Source organism: Larus michahellis, chromosome 1 (genome assembly GCF_964199755.1).
Source record: "Larus michahellis chromosome 1, bLarMic1.1, whole genome shotgun sequence".
Lineage (NCBI taxonomy): Eukaryota > Metazoa > Chordata > Aves > Charadriiformes > Laridae > Larus > Larus michahellis.
The window spans coordinates 199159553-199184947 of NC_133896.1; the positions used below are offsets into that span (position 1 = coordinate 199159553).

A 25395-nucleotide genomic window follows, 5' to 3' on the forward strand; every position below is an offset into this window, starting at 1 on the left:
TCGACACTGAGCTGGGGAGTGTGCTTCCAGTCCAGCAGTATGGACAACGTTGTGTGAGCCTTGGAGGCCATGCCCTCCCGCTGTTCAGTTCACTAGCACAGCAACAGCCTTCAGGTCCTACGGTTTGCTCTGTTACTTCCCATAAGGGGTAACTGGGAACACAAAGTGGCCACAAATTCCCACTGGTGCTGACTAAAAGAGACTGAGGTCCACTTTGAGATGGGGAGCCCACGTTGTGATGAAGCATGTGGACAGCAGTGATCTGCACTGGACAATTATTGTTTTTTTAAAGCATTTCACTGTGAGGGGTTTTCTACCTTTTTTTTTTTTCTTTTTTTTTTTTTTTGATGAAGACAAGCATGAAAGATCTACCTCCACACCATGACAAGGTTCCAAAGAAAAGCACTGGAGGAGCTGCCAACGCCACAGGCAAGGCTGCCCATTTAACCTTAACTCAATTCCATTTGGGACACAGTCTCTAAGCACAGCTGGACTGCCTTCATGCCTGAGCTGGGATTTTGTCTGAGCTGCCCTTAGCACACCTCCCCTGCAGGCTTGCTGCTGCATGGAGGTAGCCTTCGAGTCTTCCTCAGACAGCTCTCCAGGCCTTGCTTCGGGGTCTCCTGTCTGACACAGGACCTTCCAATTTTTCCACCTCGTGGCATCTAGAGGGATATTTAATTGTTCCTACCATTTAGCTATCTGAAGGGTGCGTAGAGATTACAGGTCTGATTGATAGCAGCTATTAAGACCTCCTATCATAGCTATGTAAAGAGCTATAAAATGCTAATCAAAGCCCTCCAAAGCCCAAACTGGATGTATGAAATACAGCAGACTGGGATTTCGACACTCACAAATATAATGGAGAGTACCCATCCTGCCCTAGCGTCTCCAAAATCTCTGAGTCTTCAACACTGTCCCTTCACCAGGGTGATTTTGATCTATCTCAACACATCCTAACTGCTCTATTTCAGATTACTCATCAGTCATCTGCTATGAAGTCGTACTGTGCACAGCTGCTCTTCTAAGCATCTGCACACTTCCATGGATCAATCATTTTCCTTTTTCTTGATCCATACTGGAGCTAACACCCTTTGCATCCCCCCAGCTAGCAGGGGACTAAGGTACTTGCTTTTAGGGTGGAAGCCCAAGACAGCAAATATCATCCCCTGCTATCAGCTCCTGACTCCTGGGCTAATGCAAACTCATAACACAAACTGCAGTTTGACCGACTTTTCCTTTCCAGCCTCTCCTCCAGGCAATCCAGCTTCTCTGAAGAAGCAGCGTGGTTGGGTTCAAACCTTCCCTTGTTGAAATACCCACCCAAGGTCATATTTCTTGGAGGAGTGGGGGAAGATGCTTTGGATCTTCTCCAGCCCATGTGTCCTTCTAACCCTTGTCTAGAGTGAATCACGCTGCAGACTTGTCACAACCTGATGCCTTCTCATGTTAAGAACAGGCCTCAAAGGTGCACAGAAATCGGTCCTTTGCTCCCAGATGTGTCTGCTGATCCTACCTGGTTATCTGAACCTCACCTACAGTCTTCAGAGGGTCATGTCACCCTATAAACAGCCAAATAGTTGCGCAGTCTGGGTTATTTTTGCTTTAATTTCCATAGCGATACATTCAACGGTAATAACCTGGTAATTTTCCCTCATCTTAAAATGTGATTGTGAAGATATACTAATAATGGCTGGCACAGACAAGCTCACAATGACTTTAATAATTCCTCCTCTGGACGCAAAATATAAGCAACAGAGCTGGAAACTGAAGTTAGAGGGGAAAGGGCAGTGAGCACCGTCCTTTCTGTGTTTCGGATGAGATGGTGCTCTATGAATAGAGCATGTAATACACAACAGATAGTCCGTGATCACTTCAATAGGTTGCCTGTAAACATGACGTAAGGGCCAATCTACACTCACGCACAATACCTTAATTTGGGTATTTGCTGGCTTCTGATTGTCAACACTGTAAATTTGTTTTTTCCAGTGATGGCCCTTGGATAAATACTGTATGTAGAATGAGGCAGGCATTAAAATAGCCTCAATAACCAACGAGGCACACAGCAAAAAAAAAAAAAATTTTTTTTTAAAGACTGGTGCAAATGAAGTACACTTGTGTGATCTTCAGCATTTATATAAAAAGTTTGGTTGTTGAGCTACCACATGTCCCAAGCCGCGTATGCAAGGGCACATCGCAGACCTGAACATATCTCTTTTCCCTGTCCTTTCTCCACCTTCCAAGCAAGGTCAGCCTTCCTCCACTGTGCTCACCTCCCAGCAGGGATTTCAGGGAACCAAGATTCTTGCCCAGCTTATCAAGGTGGAAACACAATAAGATATCAGGATCCAGAACTGGCCAGAGAGTCTTCCATCACCTTTTGGCTACACGGGAAGACTTTCCAGGGAAAGGAGATTTCTTACTTAAGATGTAGGTCAATATAACACATGGCTTTAACAGAAGTCAAAAGTAAACCTTTTCCTACATAATATACATAATCTAACAGGAGCTCTGACAGTCCCTGGGTTTCGGTACAGCTAAACAGAAGGGAATTAATTTAGACCTCTAGTGCTCTGTCTGCAAAAACCTGCCAACTTTCCCATTAAGGAGGAAAAGTCTCTGTGGGTAAATTTACATTCATTTCCCAAAGCTATTCTTTGGGGGAAAAAAAAGAAATTTCATTTATGTATAAATTCAAACAGCATGTCTTTTGCTTTCTAAACATCCCTATTTATACTACTAGCAGGTGACTGGCTTGCTGGGAAAAACGGGAGGAACACGGCGAGAACTTCCAGTCACAGATTAGACATCGCAACAGGGTCAGTGCCAGAAACGGTTAAGTAAGTTTATTTCTAATGATCATACATTGCCTGGATTTCAGATTGATTTCTTACCTGAGGTTTGAGAACTAACTTCTGGCAGCAATAAGTAAGCAAAAGATCACCACCTGGCACACAAAAGAGGCTGTCAAAGCTGCCTCCTTACCTCCTGCAGAAACTTCTCGCTCATGGGACCGAAGTGATGGCCTGGGGGCCTAATTCCTGACACCACCAGACCAGAACTGAAGAGTCTTGGCTTCTGGAGGTCAGGTTTAAATTTGTCATACAGGATGCTGGGGGGCTTCACCTCCCCTCCGTTAGACACTTTCTGATCCGTAGAGATGGGCATGCCACACGCAGGGGTACCAAACGGCAGCCCTGCCGGCGCAAACGAAGGCTCGAGCTGCTCTATGGAACGAGGGTTTCTCCTAATGTATGTGATGATTTTAGGTCTCACAGGTTTGGGCCTGGGTATGGCAGGTTTTATCTCGATGCTTTCTTCCAGCTTTTCACTGCAGTCACTGTCCACCTCCGCCTTATCTGCAAGGGAGCCCTTGGAGTGGACCAGGATAGGTTTTGGGATGGCGCTGCTGCAAGCAGTCTTGATAGGCACTTTAGGGGATACGTTTAACAACTGCGTACTGTCAATGGGAGGTAGGACTGAGGAGGGTGACAGTTTGTCAACATGAAGTGCATAAAGGTCCTTCAAATTACTGTTTGATAGTGTGGGCTGACTATTAACATCCAGCGTTGCCACTGGGCGCACGGGAGTTGGGACACATAAAAAGGCATCAGCCTTTGCCGAAACCTTACAGCTCTCTGGTACTTCAATCGGAGGATGTTTCTGTGCATTATCTGTCTTTTTACTTGGAACTGAAAAGCTCAAGGTTTCCAAATCACTGTCATGGTTGTCAGGTTGTTGGTTTGACACTGTCTCTGTACTGCACACCCCATGCTGATCTGAGAGATCAGAAGCAGGCACGGCAGCATCCTCCGTGTTTCCTTTGACTAGCGTCAGTTTATTCTCATTAAATTTCAAGGGTTTGCTGTCAGGTAGATTAATGTTATGTATAAGAGATATCTGTTCACCAACTGTTTCAGTGCAACCTGTGTCAACTTCATGTAAATTTTCATTTTTTCTAGGTGTCACTTTGCCACTGGATTTACTGTCGCAGGTGAGCGGGAATATTGTTTCCACTTCTTCGTCCGTAAAATATTCTTCACCAACTTGGCTAGTTGCCCTGTTGTCACTGTCATTGCTTCCTCTCCCTTCCCCATGCGTGGTGGTGTTATCACTTAGCAATTTGTCATCAGGATAGGTTACCACCTGGCTTGACAAGGGATCCTCTACTTTATTACAGACGTCTTGAAAATGGGATGCTTGAAATTTTGATGCATCAGACCCAGAGCCTTCTTGTTCCTGCACTGCTGTATTTTCATCTTTTTTACATCCCTGGAACTCTACCAGCATAATTCTCTCAATCTTTTGTTGACACGTATTTTTAGATTGTAGAGATGGTGCAGTCTTAAGCTCAGGTTTTTTACTTTTATCACCCTGACCTAATTGTGCTTCTGATTTACTACCAATCTCATTGGGCTTAGGAGTTGAATGTTGAGAATGAGAAGTATGCAGTGTGCTTTCAACATTAACATTTGGTACATTTTCTGGTTTACTTATTTTCTTGTTCCCTGAGGTAGATGGTTTGGAATAAAATACAATATTTTCCTCTGAGGTATTGTCAAGTGGATGAAACACCATCCCAAGAAAATGATCCGTGGATGTTTTTTGTGATTTCTCTGCATTTCCTATCAAATGGTGCGACCTGTCGATGGAGTCCAATGATGCAGAAAGCAGACGTTTACACGACACGCGGCCAACGCAGTCTTTTGCAAATGTTTCAGATTGAGGAGAGAATTTACTCGGTCTTCCCAAAGAAAGCCGTTTTATTCTCTCCATCTCCACAGTCCTGGGCATTTTACCCTTAGAAAAGTTCTGGGTGAAGTCAACATCACCTTTGGAAATAACCTCCAGATTGGCATCATTTGTGCTGCTTTTTAGATTGGACAGACTTTGTCCTCGGCTAATCCTGATATGCCTTGATATATCCTTAGCTTCACTAGTCCTACAGTCTTTCCCCATTTCCCTGCTTGTGGTGGAGGGCAGCTTACTTTCCTGTACACCGGTGTGACAGGTCCGAGAGTCTTTGAAGGTCAGAAGTTTATTCTGCTCTGTATTCAGATGAGTAACTTTCTCTGATCCTCCAGTGTGTATATTCCCATCTATCAAATCACGTTTCTTAACATCCCTTTCAGTGGTTCTAAGTTTTGTCACAATTTGGTTGGCATTGGGATCCCCCACACTCACTATGCTTTCATTATTATTTTTTATTTCGCTGTGGTTGTCCTGAAGCTGGGCATAACATGACTTGTTTGGGATTAACGGAGCACTCATTTTGAAGCTTCAGGTGACTGCTTTTTTGGCAGTCCTAATTAATGAGACAGTTTGTTTTTTCCCTATCAGGTTAACTATTATGCATGCTTCGGTTATACATTTAAATGATAAGCTGATTAGTAGAAAATTCCTCGTCAGAAAGCTTGGAGTCTCTTGTCAGAGTCACATTTTTGTGCTGCTCAGTTGTCTTTCGTGCAGCCTCTGGATCTAAGAAATCTTTATGATGTGCAGTAGAGAGGTTCAACGAAAATAAAATAGATCTGTCAAGTTCCCTCTCAGTGAGAGCCAATTAATCCAGGCAACCTACGGAAAAAAAACAAAACAACACAAACAACGTTACACTGATGTCAGGAATCATGCTAACTAAACCAAAGTTAAAATCACCAGGATTCCCAGGTACATCCCCAGGTCAGAGCACTTTCGAGCACTTTAGATGCTGTTTCCATCACAGCTTTGCTCACAGCCAAGATTCTTTGTGTAGCACAGATCTCTGACTTGAGAAGTTACACGGTTAAAACTGTCCTTGTTAGAAGAGTGGTTGCTATCGTTTTTAAGCCACACACATTTACAACTGGAAATAGGCGTAAATAGCTAGGTGAGCATGGGACCCCACGTTGAGGGTCTAAGCACTTTCATATTGCTAGAACAATATCTTTATTACACCATTTATTTAACAATGTGTTTATTACACGCATTTAAAGCACCACTGTATAGACAAGCCATAACTAACAAAATTCCAGCTCTATTAGGGGACGTTTATGGGTTTCTCTCCTTGCCTCGTACAAATCACTGCCATACTTGTGCTGACACCCTTTGACGTTTCTTAGCCAGATCTACAGACACCAAGAAAGCAAAAATTATGGCTGGAGGCCTGCAAAGAAAAACTGTGTTTTTCTGAAACAGATGCATATGTGTATGTTCAAATATGGATGATTATACACCAGTCCTAGTACAGGGTGGCCCTTTTTGCCTCTCTTCCACCTGTGGCTTTGGGAACACGGATTTTGTTCTCTTGTCACCTCCAACAAGGTGAAGGGGCAATTTCTGTCTGTACCATGCCAAAATTCACTCTCTCAGGTATTTCTTGTACGCTGATATGTTCATACCCTTCATAATAAAGAAATATGGACACTGGAAATTGGAACATGTTCCACAGTTCTCAGAAGGTAGAATTCAAAGCACCTGCAATGCTCCTAGCTGTGCTGGGTTTCTAATCAGGGGCTCACAAGGGAACTAATTAGAAGTGCTGATTAAGTCCAGTCCTCGGACTACAGCACCTGGGTGCAAGTGTGGGCTTGTGTTTCTAACACCCGCTATGAGCAGGTCCTCCCAGCCTCCGCATTCAGTTCAGCTCTGCTCACAACATCTGGCTCTGAGCTCAGATCCAGTTTCTTTATACAGCACACACACGTGTTGGTTGAGTTTGGATTCAGGCTCCTGGCGTAGTTCCAGCTCTTCAGCAAACAATAACTAATTAAATTAATTAATGAAACAGAACACAGTATTAAGAATTTCACTTGAGCACCACAGAATTGTGTTATTATAGATCTTATTCTCACACCATCATAAAGCAAGACTTTTAAACTACTTCTGTATTCTTTCCTTATTCCCAGAAAAAAGAATTGAATACTTATTAAATTAAATACATGCATTATGGAGTTCTTTGGTTCATTTCTTCTGGTTCTTTATTTTCACCCAAAAATGACAATGCCAGAATTCACACATTCAACCTGAAAGCTAAACTCTAAATGCCCTTCACTGGGCAAAGCATGTCCATTGTTATCTGCTTGGTTAGTTAGGAAGGGGCATTGATGGGCACCAGAGGGAGCCGAGGCCGGTCAGCTCACATTTCACCCTCAGTTGGCAAATGGCAACACTCTGTGGTACCAAAAGTGAGGGCCACGAAAACGATCAGAGGCTGGAACACCTCTCTTATGAAGAAAGGCAAATTTAATAGAAAGTGCAGTGAGGAAAGCTTTGGGGAACTGAGAAAAAGATGGAGGGAACTCATCCTCATCTTTCTTGTACTACCTTGTACTGTATCACCAAAACTGCCACCCAGTGGCCCAAAGCTTTAACAGATTGTGGTGGGTTGACCATGGCTGGCTGCCAGATGCCCACCCAGCCGCGTTCTCACTCTCCCTTCTCAACAGCAGAGGAGGAGAAAACAAGATTAAAAAGCTCATGGGTCAAGATAAAGACAGGAAGATCACTTACCAAGTACCATCCCAGGCAAAACAGAATTAATTTAATTTAAATTAAAACAGAGTTGGATGGTGAAGAACAAAGACAAAAAACCTAAAATACCTTCCTTCACCCACCTCCTTGTTTTCACAGGCCTAACTTCACTCCTTCATTCACAGCTCCTCCGTCCCACCAGTTGCTCCTTCCCTGCCTTGTGCTCCCAGAGACACTGAGCCTTTGGGTGCTATGGCAGTATATATAAATAAATTCATAAACAATCATGGTGATGTACATTAAACCCTAAGTACCATATCAGGCTGCATGCATTTCAAATGTACAAATAGAGCAATACATTAATTTGCCACTTATTTTCTTCTCTAAATCTTTCACATGGGTTTAGAACAAGTTAATTAAGGCATTTAAGGTTATGGTAAAAAGTGATTGGTTCCTCTTGTTTACTGCCCCCAATATGACTAGTAGCATGGCAAATGAAGGTAGTTTTGAAAAAAAACATCTCTATTCATTCAAAGCATCTTCACGCACAGCATGTGAGACAGGCCATGCTGGTATGCTTCAGAGACCAGACCAAATAATTTGGTTTAATGTTGCTGCTACAAATTGATCAACATGAGGGTCAGGAAAGATCTGTCCCCCCTCAAATACACCGCATGACCTCGGAACGCTGCCAGTTGAGATTAACCTCTTAAAGCAGTTATTGCTGGCCAGAGACACAGACTCCAAATATATGTGCAATTACACTTCTTTTAAGAGAAGGGACAATAAAATACTGTCTAGGCAGAGATTAATCTTAGGCACTGTTAGCACCACTCCTGGGCTTCCTCCAGAGTCAGTAGGGAGGGACAGGCACCTCGGAAAAGTGGTTCATCCTGTGCTAACACCTTCCAGGACGGACCCTATGCACCCAATATTCCAAGTCCTTCTCTTCTGGTGACATCCTTACAATTAGCATCTATACAATTACCTAAAAAGATTTTCTTCTTCTCCAAAATATTGCCTGCTTTTTTACGGTTGCCGTTGCAATGAATACACAGAATAATTATTCTATGTTTGAAAATAATGCAAGATGGCATCCTGCTATAGAACATATTGACAGCCCAGGACTCCTGCTAAATTAATATAAAAATATAATGAAGTATCTATATCAATTAACACCTTATTAATCCAGTTTTCCCTGTTAAGGAATACAAGCTTTTGGGTTTGGTTCAATCAATGTAATAGACTTATATACTGTGATAGGGATATGCGAGAGTAAGATGTATGGTTTTGTGTTACATTTGGAACCCTGGAAGATTTCTTCTTCTATACCTTCTATTTATGAAGCTTTGGCTTGGATTTTCTGCGGGATAATTTATGTGGCACTGTCTAGCCTCAACTTCACTATGCTCTTTGGAGTCAGTGAGATGAAAAGACTCAGCTGTGCCTGTGTTCTGCTGGCTCTTCCTCTGTTTTTTATTGCTCATCTTTCTAGACTGATCTTAGCTGACATACACACACCTGAAGTCACTTCCTGCTGTGTAGAGGCTCTGAGATTACAGAGATGTGAACCTCCTAACTTTTCAGATGCCCTCTTTAGTGCAGGAGCAGGGGGTAGGGGGAGATTCAGTCCCAGAAATGACACCACCTCATCACTTAGCAGCATCTCGCTGGGGATGCTGGACAAGAAACGTGACTGCAAGTCTTAAAGACTGGACTTGGTACATGTAAAGACTGACATGGAAAAACATTTCTTGATACTGTATAGTGTAAAAATGTCCCCTCTTAATTGCAGAGTGGAAAATGAAGTCACAACTCTCCATGTCACAGCATCTTGGCAGGATGCAATAACTATATTTGTGAAAAAAGCTTTAGAAAGTGAAGTGAACATGCTCAACAGAAGAATAAAATGAGACCCACTAGACTATAGTTAACTACGAATCCCACAGGGAGGAGAAAAGTTCAAGGAGCCAGAAACATAATTACATATTTTGTTTAACTTCAGCAGTATCGGTTTCCTTCTGAGATGTCTCTCTCTTAAGAGCCTCTATTCTAAACCTAAGCCCATTTAATGATGATCTAGGAAAGAAGCCTACAACAGTTTCTTCCCATCTGCTATTGCAGTTCCTCCCCTATGGTCTGCTCCATCCTAAGCTGCATGTAGCCATCAGGTCCCACCCCACCTTCTGGAGACACCAGGGAGAAGGTGAAGCTGAGCTGGACGATTTATGCCCTACAACACCCGGCATGGGTTGTATCAGCAGAGCTCAAGTTTGTAAAATGTAGCTGGCTGGTAAAAGAAAGCAGTGGCTGGCTTCTAAATAGCAACAGCAGCTTTTTTTTTTTGTTAAACAAGCAGTGTAGAAATATTGTTTTCCTCAGTAGGCATGGAATAAAAGAAAAATGGAAAAGCATTAGCATGCTATTGGCTGTCTGGTTTGTTTTCAATTTACTATAAAAATAGAACAGTAATAATTATGAGATACGCAAAGGAATAATCAAAACACATGGAAAAATACAAGTGGAGATAAAGAAATAAAACCTGAAATGTGTTGAGAAGTTTGGCTGCTGTATAAACATTTCCTAATGCAGGCTATCACAGCTGCTTACCCATCCTGAAAGTACTGAAAGTCTAGACCCACAATATTTACAGCAAGATACACTGGAAACATCTGGTTGTACTGCCAACACAGTGCACAGCTTAGGCAGATTGCTCTTTTGGCATAAAGTGTATGAGAAGCACCTGAATACCATATGTATTGGGTTTGTATGGCACGCTTTGATAGCGAGGGGCTGCACGGTTGGCTTCTGTGAGAAGCTACTGGAAGCTTCCCCCATATCTGATAGAGCCAATGCCAGCTGACTCCAAGATGGACCCGCCACTGGTCAAGACCAAGCCTATCAATGACAGTGGTAGTGCCTATGTGATAACATATTTAAGAAGGAGAAAAAAAAACCTGTGCAACTGCAGACGAGGAGAGGAGTGAGAATATGTGAGAGACAACTCTGCAGACACCAAAGTCAGTGAAAAAGGAGAAGGATGAGGTGCTCCAGGCGCTGGAGCAGAGATTACCCTGGAGCCTGTGATGAAGACCATGGTGAGGCAAGTTGTCCCCTGCAGCCCATGGAGGTCCACAGTGGAGCAGATATCCACCTGCAGCCTATGGAGGACCCCACACTGGAGCAGGTGGATGCCCAAAGGAGGCTGTGACCCCACAGACAGTACATGCTGGAGCAGGCTCCAGGCAGGACCTGTGGACCCATGGAGAGAGAAGCCCACCCTGGATCAGGTTTGCTGGCAGGATTTGTAACCCCATGGGGGACCCACGCTGGAGTAATCTGTTCCTGAAGGACTGCATCCCATGGAAGGGACCCTTGCTGGAGTAGTTCATGAAGAACTGTAGCCCGTTGGAAGGACTCCTGTTGGAGCAGTTCGTGGAGGACTGTCCCGTGGGAGGGTCCCATGCTGGAGCAGTAGAAGAGTGTGAGGAGTCCTCCCCTGAGGAGGGAGGAGCAGCAGAAATAACATGTGATGACCACAACCCCCATTCCCTTTCCCCCTGCGCTGTTCGGGGGGAGGAGTTAGAGAAATTGGGAGTAAAGTTAAACCCAGGAAGAAGGGAGGGTTGAGGGGAAGGTGTTTTAAGATGTAGTTTTTATTTCTCGTTGTCCTACTCTGATTTTGATTGGTAATAAAAATTAAACTGATTTCCACAAGTTGAGCCTGTTTTGCCCATGACAGTAATTGCTGAATGATTTCTCTCTGTCTTTATCTCGACCCATGAGCCTTTCCTATATTTTCTCTCCCCTGTCCAGCTGAGGAGGGGGAGTGATAAGAGTGGCTTTGGTGAGCACTTAGTGTCCGGCCATGGTCAACCCACCACACTTTATTAACCACCTGCCACTGAACCTATGCCTCTTGCTACTACTATTAAAAAAACATAAAGCAATGGGTTTGTAAATGGAAGGGGCAGAGCCAGTAGCCTGCGAATGGTCAGCCACAGGCCAGCCATTGTCTGCCCGCTCCTGGAAGGTAAATGCTCTTGACCTGGTGGGGTAGTGGGTCGCACTGCCCAGGGGTGAGGATCATGCTTTTGGCTGCACATGGGGACCTAAACACCAGCCCACTTTGTCATGCCTCAGAGAGGAGGCCAAGAGGCATGATGGGGTGTTTAACCTCCCAGAAGGCAGCCACAACTGCCTGATCCCAACTTAGTTGAAAGTGTGAAGTGAGAAGTCTTCAGTCATTACCCTCTGAAGTTACCCTGGTCATGAGCTCCAAGTTCACAAACCCCTGCAGCATCCAAGACAAGAGCTGACCAAAAGCTCCAGCTCTGCTGCCCTTGACACAAGCAGCACAGATCCAAACAGGATGAGCATCTCTGTGTTACAGAGCCCACAGATAAACTCCTGTGGAAACGGACCCCAAGAAAGAAATCTTGGCCCATAGGGAAGATGCTCCCGTTGTCCGACCAATGCAGCGATGGGGGAGGATGGATGAAAGTACATGAGGAATATATTTGTACGCGGCTGGAAACAGATGTGGTTCTTACAGTTACTACAGAAAACTGGCAAGAACAGCAGCCTCCTGATAAGCACAGCTGTCCCAAGAAATGCCGCTGGGGAGGACTGGCAAACCAGCCACAGCCTGGCTGAGGACTTCTCTGGGAGAAGAGATACCACCTCAGCTGATGCCAGGGCTGTACGCTGCCAAGAACTGAGCCCCATGGATGAAATAAATACAGTGCTGGAAGGGAAGGAGGAAGGAATATCTTCTTGAGAAGCCCAAATCCTTATGAAGAACTTCCAACAGCGATGGAAGTTGAAAGCTGACACTACAACATGAAAAAAAAAGCCAATAAACCTCTTGGAGTGGGTAACATACAATCAAAATTAATTAAAAGTGGTGGAGAAGTGCTCACCCAGGCATGTGATAATTTTGTTAATGTGATTGGGAAGACTGAGAACTAAGATTTGGATATACTCCCCAACAGCTTCTATTCATAACAAAGCAGACCCAGCTGCTTGGGGAAATAGCAGCATAATATCATAGTTGGCAGATCCTATGGAAATGTTGCTGTGTAACATAAAGAGGACAGTACTTCAGATAGACAACTTTCTGCCTGACAAGCAATTAAGACATAGGCAGAGAAGAGAAATGGTGGAGCAAATGTTAATTTTATACATACTGGAAAATGACAGGAAGGCAGTTCTTATTCACTTCTAAAACTGAAACAATCTGAAAATATTACAGGGTTTGTTGAGTGTGATTTTGTAGCATTTCCAGAATTTCAGTGGTTTAGTGGCTGTAATGCCTTTACAGTCAATAAAGTTTAATCTTTGCATTATTAACATTATTATCTATTTTATATCTATATAAATATAGATATAAAAACTGAATATAGAAAAGCTAATGGTAAGGAATGAGAGGTTTCATAAGCCAAAGCAAAGTTTCTCAGTTATATTTTATTTTTTACTCACCAGTAAAACAGTTTTTAGTTCATCCAAATTATTAATGAACTTATGCTGGTTTATCAAATTAATTCTATCAAAATGATTGTGAACAAACCAGATTTTAAAATTTGCCACATTTAGCTTCAAAATTTACTAAATTAAACTTTTTCCCTTTACATTTCCAAATAATATTTCAAGATCAGATTTACTTCATGTTTATGTGTTTAAAAGTTTTTTGAATGGCAAGTCAGGTGACACAGAAAGGTTACTTCCTCTACACAAATTAGTATTTTCTTTTCCCAGATAATGGGGTGATAACAAGCCCAGTAGAGGACTCTGGTTCTTGTTTTCACTGGGCCTATGAAAAGATGTTTCTTTTTCACTTTTTTCATTGGCTCAGTATTTCCCCTTTACTTCCAGTTGCCATGTCACATGAAGGCTATCGCACACACCAAATGTGCCAGGTATAGCAACATACCCGCATGGCCGCTCACCAAGCTCCTCAGCTCCAGAAAACTGAGTCCATGACAAATGAGATGGTGTAGCCAGAGGAGGACTGCTGAGAAGGATTCAGACCAGGTCCTGCCTACCACCAGAACGAACAAGAAAGCGCCCAAATCAGAGTACATCCTCATCCTCTAGGTCCTGCGCATTTACACTCTTCACTCTCTTTCCCCAAGGATTTTGGGGCCAAGCCTGCAGTAATATAATTCCCTTATACAACACCCCTGAGACATCCCTGGGAAGCAGAACAACTCCCTGTTCCCTGGAAATCACAGCCACATACATCTCTACCAAAAGCACAGACAAAGGTTAAGGTGCAAAAGCAAGGTTGTCCCCTGATTTTCCCAGAGGAGGGGAGGTGGCAGCATCTCTCATCATGACCTGAAGCAATAGGACTGAAAAATCAGGTGCCAGCCTGAAACCCCAGCCCCAGAAATCACTGTAGCTCCTGGCAGTATCACAATGTATAACTGGCTTGCAAGTGCAACTTTCCTTTCTGAATAAAACAAAAAAAAATGGAAAAGATGCTCCAGGTTAGACGTGTTTATGTATATCCTTAATTGCCTCTGTATGGCAACCGGAGGACACAAACGCAGCAGGAAGAGCAAAAGGATTGCACTGTTTTTCCTTTGGCTGAATACCCCTTTTCAGCACTGGAGCGTTTTATCTCGCAGGCCCTACTGTGGATGGGAAACAGCCACGACCACATCTAATTGCTGTTGGCTAAAGCAACCCGTGGCTGCTTGGTGTCCCTGCGGAACAGACGCACAGCTTTTCCTGCCGTGGCAGCCGGCAATGGCGATGCAAAGAGCAGAAATCTTTGTACTGCTCCTTAATGTACCTCCGGTTACACTGTGGGGATCAGTACATCTTCAATGCAAACAGATCAAAAACCTTCCCAGATAATGTATATGAATTATTTCCTTTTCATAGGAAACTTGTAAATGTGTGGGTTTGGGGGTGGGTTTTTTTTGGTCAAAGCTGTATTTTGTAATACAAATCTGAAGAGCTATCCTAATAATTTATTACCTGTGAGGGCTGAATTCCCAAAGCCTGTTATGTGGAAAGGATCCCGCTTACTGCTATTTCAAAGGAGTACGGGATCTGGGATTAAATATTCTCATTATCAAAACTGACAAATTATTTTAATTATTAACATCAATCAAGTCTCCACAAGGCATAAGCCTTAATAGTTGTTTTTCCAGGCTTCTTTTTTAACATTTCCATTTGCTTTCAAATGTTCACTGTTGGATAAGACAACATACTCTGATACAAGTAATCCTATTAATCAGATCCCCCTCATAAGGCAGAAGTCTCTGATCATCTTAGCAATGGCAACCAGGAAGCTGATTTGATAACCACAGCAACTATCTTAAACAAATGTCTGTTTTTATTTCGGTTCCAGATAAGTACACATGGTTAAAGGTATAGGAACAGCTCATACTTTCTAAGGCACAATGCTATTCAATTCAGGACTTCAAAGGAAAACAAACAGCAGAACCTCAGGGGAAGCCACTGTGAAGAGAGACAGTATTAGATGAGGACATCCTGGCTGTTGAAGTAGTAAGAGCTGGTAACTCAAGCAAGGCAAGAGCTCAGCCCAGAGCTCCAGTTCACGTAGATCTATAATTCTGCAGCCACGAGCAAAACACAGTCAGTACAAGAAAAGCTTGAATCAAAGGGCCAAAGGAGAGAAGTTTATCACTGATCACCCCAAAGCACCATAGAGCAAACAAAATGGCAAGAAAGAAAGCAGTAAAGAAGTTTTCTTGGAGGCAACTATAATCAATGTAAAAACTGATTTCTCCCAAACAAGTGGAAACAGAAGAAAAATGATGCATCAAGTCAAGTCCATGCTGCCATAGCTCAGCCCACCTGTTACGTATGGACACGTTACCCCAAACACAAGGCACAGGGGCAGCCCTCTGCGCTCTTCCATTTGCCACTGGATCCTGGCAGGGCCACCATGCACGTACAGCTTCACCACTTCACCACCAACACCACTTCGCTGTTGGGCACAGTGCCACTAATATAAATAGGAGATAGTAGTGAAGGTGAGAGATGCACCATTAGCTCCTGTTGTTCTCCTCCATCAGAAGGGAGGGAGCAGCAAAGGGATCCAGGCCATCCTTTCCAAGCACCTTCACCCTGCAGAGCCCAGACAGAAACTTACTCTGTCCCCCTCTATCCAAAAACATGAATTGCAGTTTATCATAAAATCAGCAACAGCTGGATGGTGGATGCGCTGGGCCCCAAAACACTGCTTAATTTATTTCTGTACAGCACAAAATCTTGACATAGAAAGGGGATTGTGAAATGTTTCCAAAATTATCACTGGTTTGTTTTTTGGGTTTTTTTTGCTAAGACTGCTAAATCTTCCCTGCCTTCCAAGAAACATCTGGGAGACAGAAAAAAATATATTTAGATATAACACTCAAACATAAAAAAGTTCATAAATTTGCTTCCTATTGAGCAAAAACCAGAAACTCAGAAGCTTTGTCTACTGCAGCAAATTTGCCCACTGCTGATAAAGCAGTTACAACTGGTGCTGAACTCAGTTTAACTTCAAGTGTAGCCAAGGGTAAACTGTCTTTCCGCATCATTTTCTGAATTCTACTGAATTCAACGGCAGGTAAATGTGTCAGTTCTTAACTGAATACCTAAATATGAATTTAGGACCCTAATTTTAGATTGCTAGGTTTGCACGCTTCAGTTTGAACCACCACCAGTTCTGTAATGCTGTCAAACTTTCAGAAACATTACTGCAGAAACACAGAGGCAACCCATCAGTAAAAATCAAAGGAAATGTAAAGCGTTATCAGAAATTCTGCTCATTTGCTTTAACTACAGTAAAAAACATCTTCCATAATTTGATCTACCTTTCCAAAATATTTTCCTTGTGACTTGAGACATAAATGCGGGGGAGGGAAACACTGTCAATTTGTTTTAAAAAACAGTGGCAAGATGAAAACGGTGGTAAAATCCAGACTGAGCTCTGGACTAGAGGACCCTGGTTACATCCGTTACAATGACCGACTGAAGGGCGTAAAGCTCAGTGTGTTTTTATTCACAGTTGTACTTTCCTACCAGGCTCCGCAAAGTACATAAAGTAGGTTTCCAGGTGCAATTCCAGCTGTTAGGGAGGCAGAAGGAACTTATATAATTATATATGGTCTGACTGACCAAGAAGCTACAAGTTGAGATGCCACGCTGCCCGCCGTACACCACGTGTCTGTGGTGGCTGAGGGCTCACCAAGGGCAAACTGGCAAGGAAGTTCTCATTTAAGAGCACAGAAGGCAGAACGCAAAATCTTAAAGATCTTATTATTCAGAAAGGTGAAGCACAACTAATGCATTACTTGCCTGCTGCTACTGATTCCGAAAGCGTACTACACGTACTTCACAGTGACCACTGCTCTGTAAACAATTACATTTGTTCTGCTTAAAAAAATTTGTCTGTATTGCTCAAAAACATTTACAGCAACTTGTGTGTCAAAAGATTGCACTCCCATTTTCATAAATTAACAGAAACCTGATTCAGCTTTAGCACTCTATCACCTTTTTATTTTCCATGCACTCCAAACATATAAATAAAATAAGAAATACTTTCATTGTGAACTGTGGGGATTTGTTTCCCTACTGTATCGACAGCAAATTTATATGCAATGAAAGGATAGGATTTAAGAGCTTTATGCTCTTATTTATTTTTTTACATTGTTAATTAGCACCCACAGTTGTGCATCAGGGATATTTGTATGTATCAGGTGCAAATCAACTAAATGAAAAGCGGCAAGCACTCACCCCAAGGAGAAAGGAATGTTTCTTTCAAGCTGCATGCCTCAACTTACAGCAGTCCCACTCTCTACTTACCCCAACCATAAAATTGTCTTCCCTCCTTCTGAAGCTGGGAAGAGGTTCAGGTTTTGCAGCGCATGCCAAAGACCAGTCGGGCTTTTGGGCAAAACACAGAAATTAGTTCCGAAGAATGGGGTACTGCAAAGGCAGAATATGCAAGTTCCCTTCCTTCTTTCTCCGGTTTGACTGTGTTTGCAAACTGAAGGGAGAAGGATGTAGTCTCCCAAGGGACTGCTCAAGACTTTCCAGCTTTGCTGGTGGAGCGGGTTGGAGGACAAGTGCTGGTGGAGGGCAAGCTGAACATGAGTCAGCAGTGAAGGCTAACCATGTACCGGGCTGCATTAGCAAGACAGTAGCCAGCAGGTCAAGGAAGCGATCCTTCTCTCTGCTTGGCATGCATGAGGCACCTGGAGAACTGTTTCCAGGTGTGGGGCCTCAGTATGCTGATACTGGAGAGAATCCAGAGGAGGGCCACCAACATGGTTACAGATCTGGAGCACATGATGTATGAAGAGAGGCTGAGGGATCTGGCTTAGTTCAGCCTGGAACAGAGGAGCATGGGGGGGACCTAATAGCTGTCCTCAACCACATAAGAAGGGGAATATTAGAGAAGATGGAGACAGACTCATCTCATAGGTGTCCAGCTAAAGGAGAAGAAGCAAAAAGAAGAACAAGTTGAAATAAGGAACATTTTAACTGAACATAGTGGGGGAAAAAATCATGACAGTGTGAAGCACTGGTACAAGTTATCCTGAGGGGTTATGTGATCTCTATCCTTTGAGATTTTCAAAATTTGTCTCAAAAAGGCCCTGAGCAACCTGACCTAATGGGGAAGTTGGTCCATCTGTGAGCAGCACTTGTGTCCTCTAGAAGGCCTTTCCCACTAAATTATACCATGATTCTAATAGCAATAGCTTCACAGGAAGAGGAACCAAGGATGATTTCATGACATGCTGCTGGAAACTCCACTGAACAAGACACAGTGCAGGGCTGAGAGCCTGAAATCACTATTCATATCTCCAACATAGTACATTTTGCCCAAAATAGTACCCAGAAACTGTATCTGTCATCATTTGCTCAGCACTCCAGGAACAGAACAAGGACCACCCATAATGTAAAGCTACTTTGCAGTTAAGAGCCCTGCTCTTGGGTTAGGAGCAGCGATAATGCCGGAGCCACCAAGGATGTGGCAGAGACATTAACCAGTGAGTTACGGTAGCTCAGGTAAAACTGGCAGGCACGTGCCCTCAGCAAAGAGAAGGATGCAATCCTCCTTCATGCCACAGTATTTATTTTTAACTCGATTGAGTTTTAGGCTGTCTCTATCTGTCCTGGCCAGGGCATTTAACAGTGTGGCCATGGTTAGATGACAAAAAGAAAGGACACAAAAGGAATGGGAACCCTATAGAAATCTACTTAGTGCAGGTAAATTAGTGCCACACAGTTAATGAGAGCATTTGCCAAAATGCAAATCTCAGAAGATCACTCAAAACACTTGTCTTGTATATCTATATACTAAAATAAGTATTTATTTTAAAAGCACTTAGCAATGGCCAGCAGTCCCCGGATTCTGCTAACATCCGTGGGGAAAAAACTGAAGGTGAAAATGGCTCCTTACTCTAAAGATCAGCCCTGCTGAACCTGACATGTGAATGCTACACTGACATCTTTCTTCATGAAAAAGTGTCAGAGAAGCAGGACAAGAAATTCCCTCCATTTCACATCTGTGACATCTTTGTCAGTATATTATTCCTGAGAGAAAATTATAGTGCCCATTTCCTTCTATATGTTAAATTCATCATTCTCCCAGTGACATACAGAGAAGAATAGACTTAATTGCTCACACTTGCCTTTGCAGAGCAAGTAGAAGTTTTAGGCAAAAATATGTAAAAACTTCTTTTATTCTACCTGATTCCACAGCATATTTCTTTAATTAAGCCCTAGAAACCCATTCTATTAGAATCACAAATTCCATGTTATAAGGGAAATGTTACTGAATGGGAAGTCTTTTCTGGGAGAAAAGTAAGCAGAAACTCAAAAAGAACTGAAGAAAATAAAGCAGACCATTTCAATCCATAAGAAGGAGAAAAATTAGTACTACAACCATCTCTACCACTTGCAAAATGTAATTTTTAATCTGAATAAATAGGTAATGATACAGCAGCTGGCAGAACAAGGACTAATACTGCAAGAAGGCATAGTTGGAGATGGCCAGGCTTTGGTCCAACTTGTAGCAGGGCAGCCACCCCATCTGCCCTCTTCCCCTTCACTTCTTTCAGTACCATTAAAACTACAGGACTGATCGTCAATACAAAGGACTTCCCAATTATGCCAATATAAAATCTACTTTCCAGAGGTCTGTGGGACTGGGCCTTTTATTTTCCCAAGATAGAGCTTGATGATCCAAAGTTGCAATCCTTTTTTTTTTAATTACTTCAGCAACTAGAAAAACAAAAAAGAAGATCTACTAATAAGAAGTCTTCTGCCGGTTGGCTTCCTTCAGCCTCATGATCCACAGTGCACCAGTAGCCAAATAGTCAGTAATATTCACTCATTATGTCCTTAACTGGAAAGATACTGTAGATGTTTGGAAACAAGCATAAAAAGAGACGGTGCTGGAAAACAGCAGACAACAATTTACATATGTGCTCTCGAAGAACTACAGAAGGAATGGAGGAATGGATATGGACTATCTGATATGTTGTATTAACTGTATTTTAAAATATATGCCACTTTTAGTGTGCATAAAAGTTGTTTTGAGTGTTAGGCAGATCGTAATACAACTCTTGGAAGCAGAAATGTTACACAAACAGGAAAACTGAAGATTACTTTTGCTTGAAACTGGAGAGGTCTACACCTCACGTACAGCTCTGAGCATGCCAGTGTTTGGAAGCTGAGTAAGAAATTGGAGGACACCAAGAAAAAAGCAAGATAAATGCTTAATAGAATAGCAGTGTCCCATACTGAACCACTGCACTCCACTAAGGTAGTTAATCAAACATTGTACTTAGATTTTGTAAGGAGACATGGAACTACCATAAGATATTTTAAGAACATTTTAGACAAGCTCCTATTAGAAATGATGTGATTCTAGATTATCTTGCCTTGAAGAAGAGGAATGGATAATGTGACCTCCCCCCCAGTCTTTTTTTCTAACTCATCTATGAAACTTCGGGAAGAAAACAATAAAAGAAACTAATATATGCAACATAGATAAAAAATGACCATGAGAACCATAAGCTCCTGTCCAGCAAATGCTTACATACATGCTGAACTTTATTATCTCAAGTCATCTTACAGATGTCAAGGGGATGACTCAGAAGAGAAAAATTACGCACATGCCAAAGTGTTTGCACTATGAGTGCAGTAACTCTCACTTCTGTACAGCATGAGGAAAGGCGACTGTTCACACTTCTATGCTGCCTGTATGAGAGCTTTCAAATCAAAATAATTAATGTCTGGAAAAGCCTGGCTAGTGAAGAGCTTTGTTAGTTTGTACAAGAAACATTTGTAGGACTTTGGACATAGAAAAAGTGATGGGGCAATGAATCAGTAAGCTTTCTAATGCTTTTGTACACTCACTTGGAGTGTACGGAGATGAAATAATAAGGAAGATTTAGTGTCAGAATCTTCCACTGGTGATGGAAGTCAGGATGTCTTGACATCAAATATTTTAGGATACTGGCACATTCTTACCATGATCTCTAAAGAGACCTTAATGTTGTCAGTCACAAAAAGACCTTATTAACGTTTACAAGTATCTAAAGGGTGGGTTTAAGGAGGATGGAGCCAGACTCTTTTCAGTGGTTCCCAGTGACAGGACGAGGGGTAATGGGCACAAGCTGGAACATAGGAAGTTCCAAACAAATATGAGGAAAAATTTCTTTACGGTGAGGGTGACAGAGCACTGGAAGAGGCTGCCCAGGGAGGTTGTGGGGTCCCCTTCTCTGGAGACTTTCAAGACCCGCCTGGATGCAATCCTGAGTACTGTGCTCTAGGCAATCCTGCTCTAGCAGGGGAGTTGGACTAGATGATCTCTGGAGGTCCCTTCCAACTCTGAAAAATTCCATGATTCCGTGAAAGTGAACCGAGGCATCCTTGTTGAATATTACAGAATACATTTACACAGTCAAGAAATGGAAGAGTCGATGAGGTGATTTGAAGGTATAAATGCAACTGTTTTCAGACTTTTTGGGGGGTGTTTCCCAGGATGGTATCTCTGAGAGCTGTCATCTCTCTTTGCCAAAGCAAAGATAGTATGTGTGATGACAAAGTCCTAGGGATCCTGTTCGAATGCTTACACAAAAGGAGCAATAAAGACTGTTAAGTCACACCTGGTTTGTTTCTACCAGACTAATATGCATTATGTCAGATAAGCACTTTAATAACTTTTATGTAATTGCTTAGAGGCTTGAACCTGAAAAAGAAATAGCAGTTAAATTGGTCTAACAGACAATACTCCTAAAGTAACATTATTAGTGGTAACAGAATGAAAATGAGAAAAGGAAAATTAAAGTTAAATGAACATTTCTCCTGCTGTGACTCAGCTCTGCACTATGCGCGTTACTAGGGGTATTTTTACTGCCTTGAATGGAGCAGGACCAAGCCTATTGCTTTAATCATTAAAAACTGATTAAGAGAGAGCACTGAAAAATAAACACTAGGAAACTACCGCCCTCACACTACAGAATGGATTTGATATGGAAAAATTGGTGGCTTGTTCATCTCATCTCATTGTTTACTTACAGTAACTTATATGAGGCAATAAGGGCATATAAATATCCAAAAGCAAAAGAAAGAAAATACCCCCTTGCCAGGAGTAACATTCTAAAGAAGCAGGATGCCTCTTGGGTATCCCACCCTTCTGAAAATGACCTATCTTTCAAGAAAGTTTCCACTGGTTAACTGACAATGACGGCAGTAAATACAATGCAAAAACTGCAAGAGTGCATTTTTAATAACTCTGCGGTTTGTATTCTTTTATTTGGCAAACTGTCTAAATACCATTGTGGCATTATATTAAACTATCTCACAAGGACTCAATCAGCTAACGTATTATTGCTCAGCTTGAAAAAACATAAAGAAGACCTACTTATAAATAGCTTCTCTGTGTCCAGTGTATTAACTTTTTTATTTTTACAAGGAAAGAAGGCTGTTGCCAAAAACTATACACCAGTATCATTTGGCAAACTTTTTGTAGCGCTATCTGATCTGCAGAGACATTAAATCTGTACTGCAAATACATAGTCAACAACTTATTAGGAGGTGGAATCTGTTGTCTATTACACAAATACATATGCGGTTGATAAGACATGCTATAACAGCTGTTGTGGAGATATTTCCTCATAATTCACTCAATGCATGCAACATATATTCAGCTGACATCTTCCTAGTGAAAAATCTTGGAAAGCCTGCTGACAGAAGTCACTGCACCCAACCATTAGCCATGTTGCCATTTTGAAATACCTTTTTCCCCCTTTGCCTTCATTGCACTCAAAAGCTGCATCTTTCTTACACTAACTGTGGGCTGCATTTTTAAAAGTGAATGCTTACGTAGGAATTTTAGCATGTGAATTCCTATACACCTGGAAATTTCAGAAGTAGGGAATAGCCATGTGAAAGGTTGTCTTCCCTCGTTTGCACATAATGTTAAGTTTAAATGCCTAAAATACATTTTCAGGCCTGACACACTACATGGTAAATTTCAGCCTAGAGTTATTTTTTTTAAGGAATGAATACAAACCATTTACAGAAGGTTTTTTTAAAAGACAGAGATAGACCCTTCACTGCACACGGCAGTGGGCATTGCCATAGTGCAAAAGCAGGATGTTACAAGCTGTGAGGACACTTCTGCAGATCTTAAAACCTTGCAAAACCTATCAAGGCCTTAATTACTTCCTCTGTAATACACATATACCTAATCATGTTTCAACTTTCATCTTCTCTCCTTCGTCTCCCATAGTCTTGACATCTAATGTTCTGTTCAAAGCACAAGCAAGCAGAAAATCCTTTTATCTTATCCTTAGGGAAACTGCAAAGCATCAACCAGAGGTAACAAAGTCCCTTCAGCATCTATCCTCTTTATTAACTGAGAAATACCATCCAGTTTCATATTTTGCAGGAGTGGGCAAAAATCTAGTGGTGTGAGTGCATAAGGGATCAAATAGTGTCTCTCATCTAATCTCTGCTATGTGATATGAACCCTACTCCCCTATCACAGACATGAAAGCAAAGACTATACAACTACACCGGCAGCAATGGAAATGCAAAGTTTTCTGCACTATGGTTTTACTGTACATGCTTAGAGTTTTAAGATGTTCTTTATGGTTATATGATTCAGCAAGGACTTTTTCTATTAAAACACAAGGCTCAGTTTAAACCAGCTTGTAAAAACAATGACAAACCGCAAGGTACCGATTTCAGAGTTGACAGGTTACGTGTGCTAGGGCATACTTGATTTGGATTCTGTGAATTGATTTTAAGGATAAAAGGAATATTTGATTACAGAGTCCATAGTATTTGATCATACAATGGAATCTGATCTATAGGAAGACATTGTGTGTTGACAGCAAGCACGTGGATAAACTAAAGCATTTCATTTCCTGAGAAACCAGGTAGAGACATGCGAGATTAAGGTATAAGAATGTCTGACATCCATGCACAGCACGGAGTTGGTGTGATGTCTGCACAGGCAATGTCCCTGGCAGGCAGTGCTGCTCCCTGATGCAGCAAAAAAATTACGAATTCTCTGGTCTTTGCTAATCTGATTTTGCTAATTTCTTCCCAGTCCAAAATCTGGTCAAGATTTGGAAGCTGAGCATCTAAACAAAGACTCACCAGCCAAATAATTAAGAAATAAGATTGTTTGTACCTCTTGTCTCTGCTACTTGTGTCCCATCTCCACCAGTGTTTCACCCCTGATTGTTTAGAGAATGCAAAAAAACCCCACAAGTTAAAGCAAGCCTGCATTCCTCTCCTCTCACCCCCCCATCAAATACAAATAAATCCAGGAAACATTCAGTAACTTGCACGTTAGAGGAAAAATACGACCAGATCAATGAAGTCTGTTAGCAAAGTCCTATAGCATAATCACATCGAGGGATTTTAAATACTAAGCTATTATACTCCTGTACTTGTATGTTGTTACTTGGGAATGACTAGACATCCCAGTGCTCAGAGATCGCTTGGAATTATTTTATTTTATCTTGCTCTGATTTTAAATATTGCAGTGAGGATGGTGGAAGAAAACATGTGTGAGCAGACTCGACTTAAACACAGCAGCTAGAAACTCTGGGTAAGTAAGACAGGGCTCAGACGAAGTTCAAATCTGCCTTGTTCAAACCCTGTGTACTGAAGAGAATTTAACGAGTAGTCCAGTAAGGATCTGTAGACAAAAATGCATCAAAATCAAGCACTGAAATAACTTCAAGTGACAGATGAATTCATACAAAGTGAAGTCTCTTCAGAGGCAGAGGTACTTTGGGGAGAAAATGCCTACATTGATTAACCAGATTACTTGTTAAACATAAACTGCCCTGCTTTAGATGCAACACTACATTGCATTCCTATGCGAGGCATATGTGTGTTCTTCTGTACAATAGCTCTTGTCACCAAAAAATTGTATCTTTGGATCAGGTTTTGCATATAAAAAGAAATTATCAGTGAAAATTATCCTATGTGAACTGTGTTACTTTGTTTATACAGAATGTCCCATTTAATTTTTTTATAATGAATGGTATTCCAAATTCATCATGTCAGATAAAGATATGACAATTATACCTTTCAGTTGCAATTACTGCCATTTGTGCAAACATTTTCCACCCATTTCTTTTAGCTGTGCTGTTTTATAAGTTACATTGGCAAGAATTTTTCCAAATAATAAAAATGCCCCTTGACACTTAACTTTTCAAAAAATACAGTCATTTGTGTTCTCATAGCACAGCTGTCTTGGTGAAATTACATAGTTCTAATTAAAAAGAATATTAAGCCTCTAAAAAAAATAAATAGAAGAAAGTGGCATGGTAACACTTCCTAGGTTAACAAATGAAACATGGTTAGCAATGCTCCTGGGCACTGGCACCAGCTAGCCTGGGATGGCCCATCTTTATCCTTCCAAACATTTTTATCCACTAC

General features: G+C 41.9%; 1 protein-coding gene across 7 annotated transcripts in view; it reads right to left on the reverse strand.

The window, feature by feature from the left end:
• Nucleotides 1-25395, reverse strand: part of MTUS2 (microtubule associated scaffold protein 2) — a 322218-nt gene that overhangs the window by 198432 nt on the left and 98391 nt on the right. For all 7 annotated transcript variants that reach the window (XR_012584761.1, XM_074568409.1, XM_074568387.1 and 4 more), the window contains one exon: nt 2986-5574. Coding sequence is in view for 6 of the 7 variants with exons in the window: in XM_074568409.1 (XP_074424510.1) it covers nt 2986-5271 (2286 nt within the window). In the remaining variant the exon portion in view is untranslated. The remainder of the gene's footprint in view (nt 1-2985; nt 5575-25395) is intronic.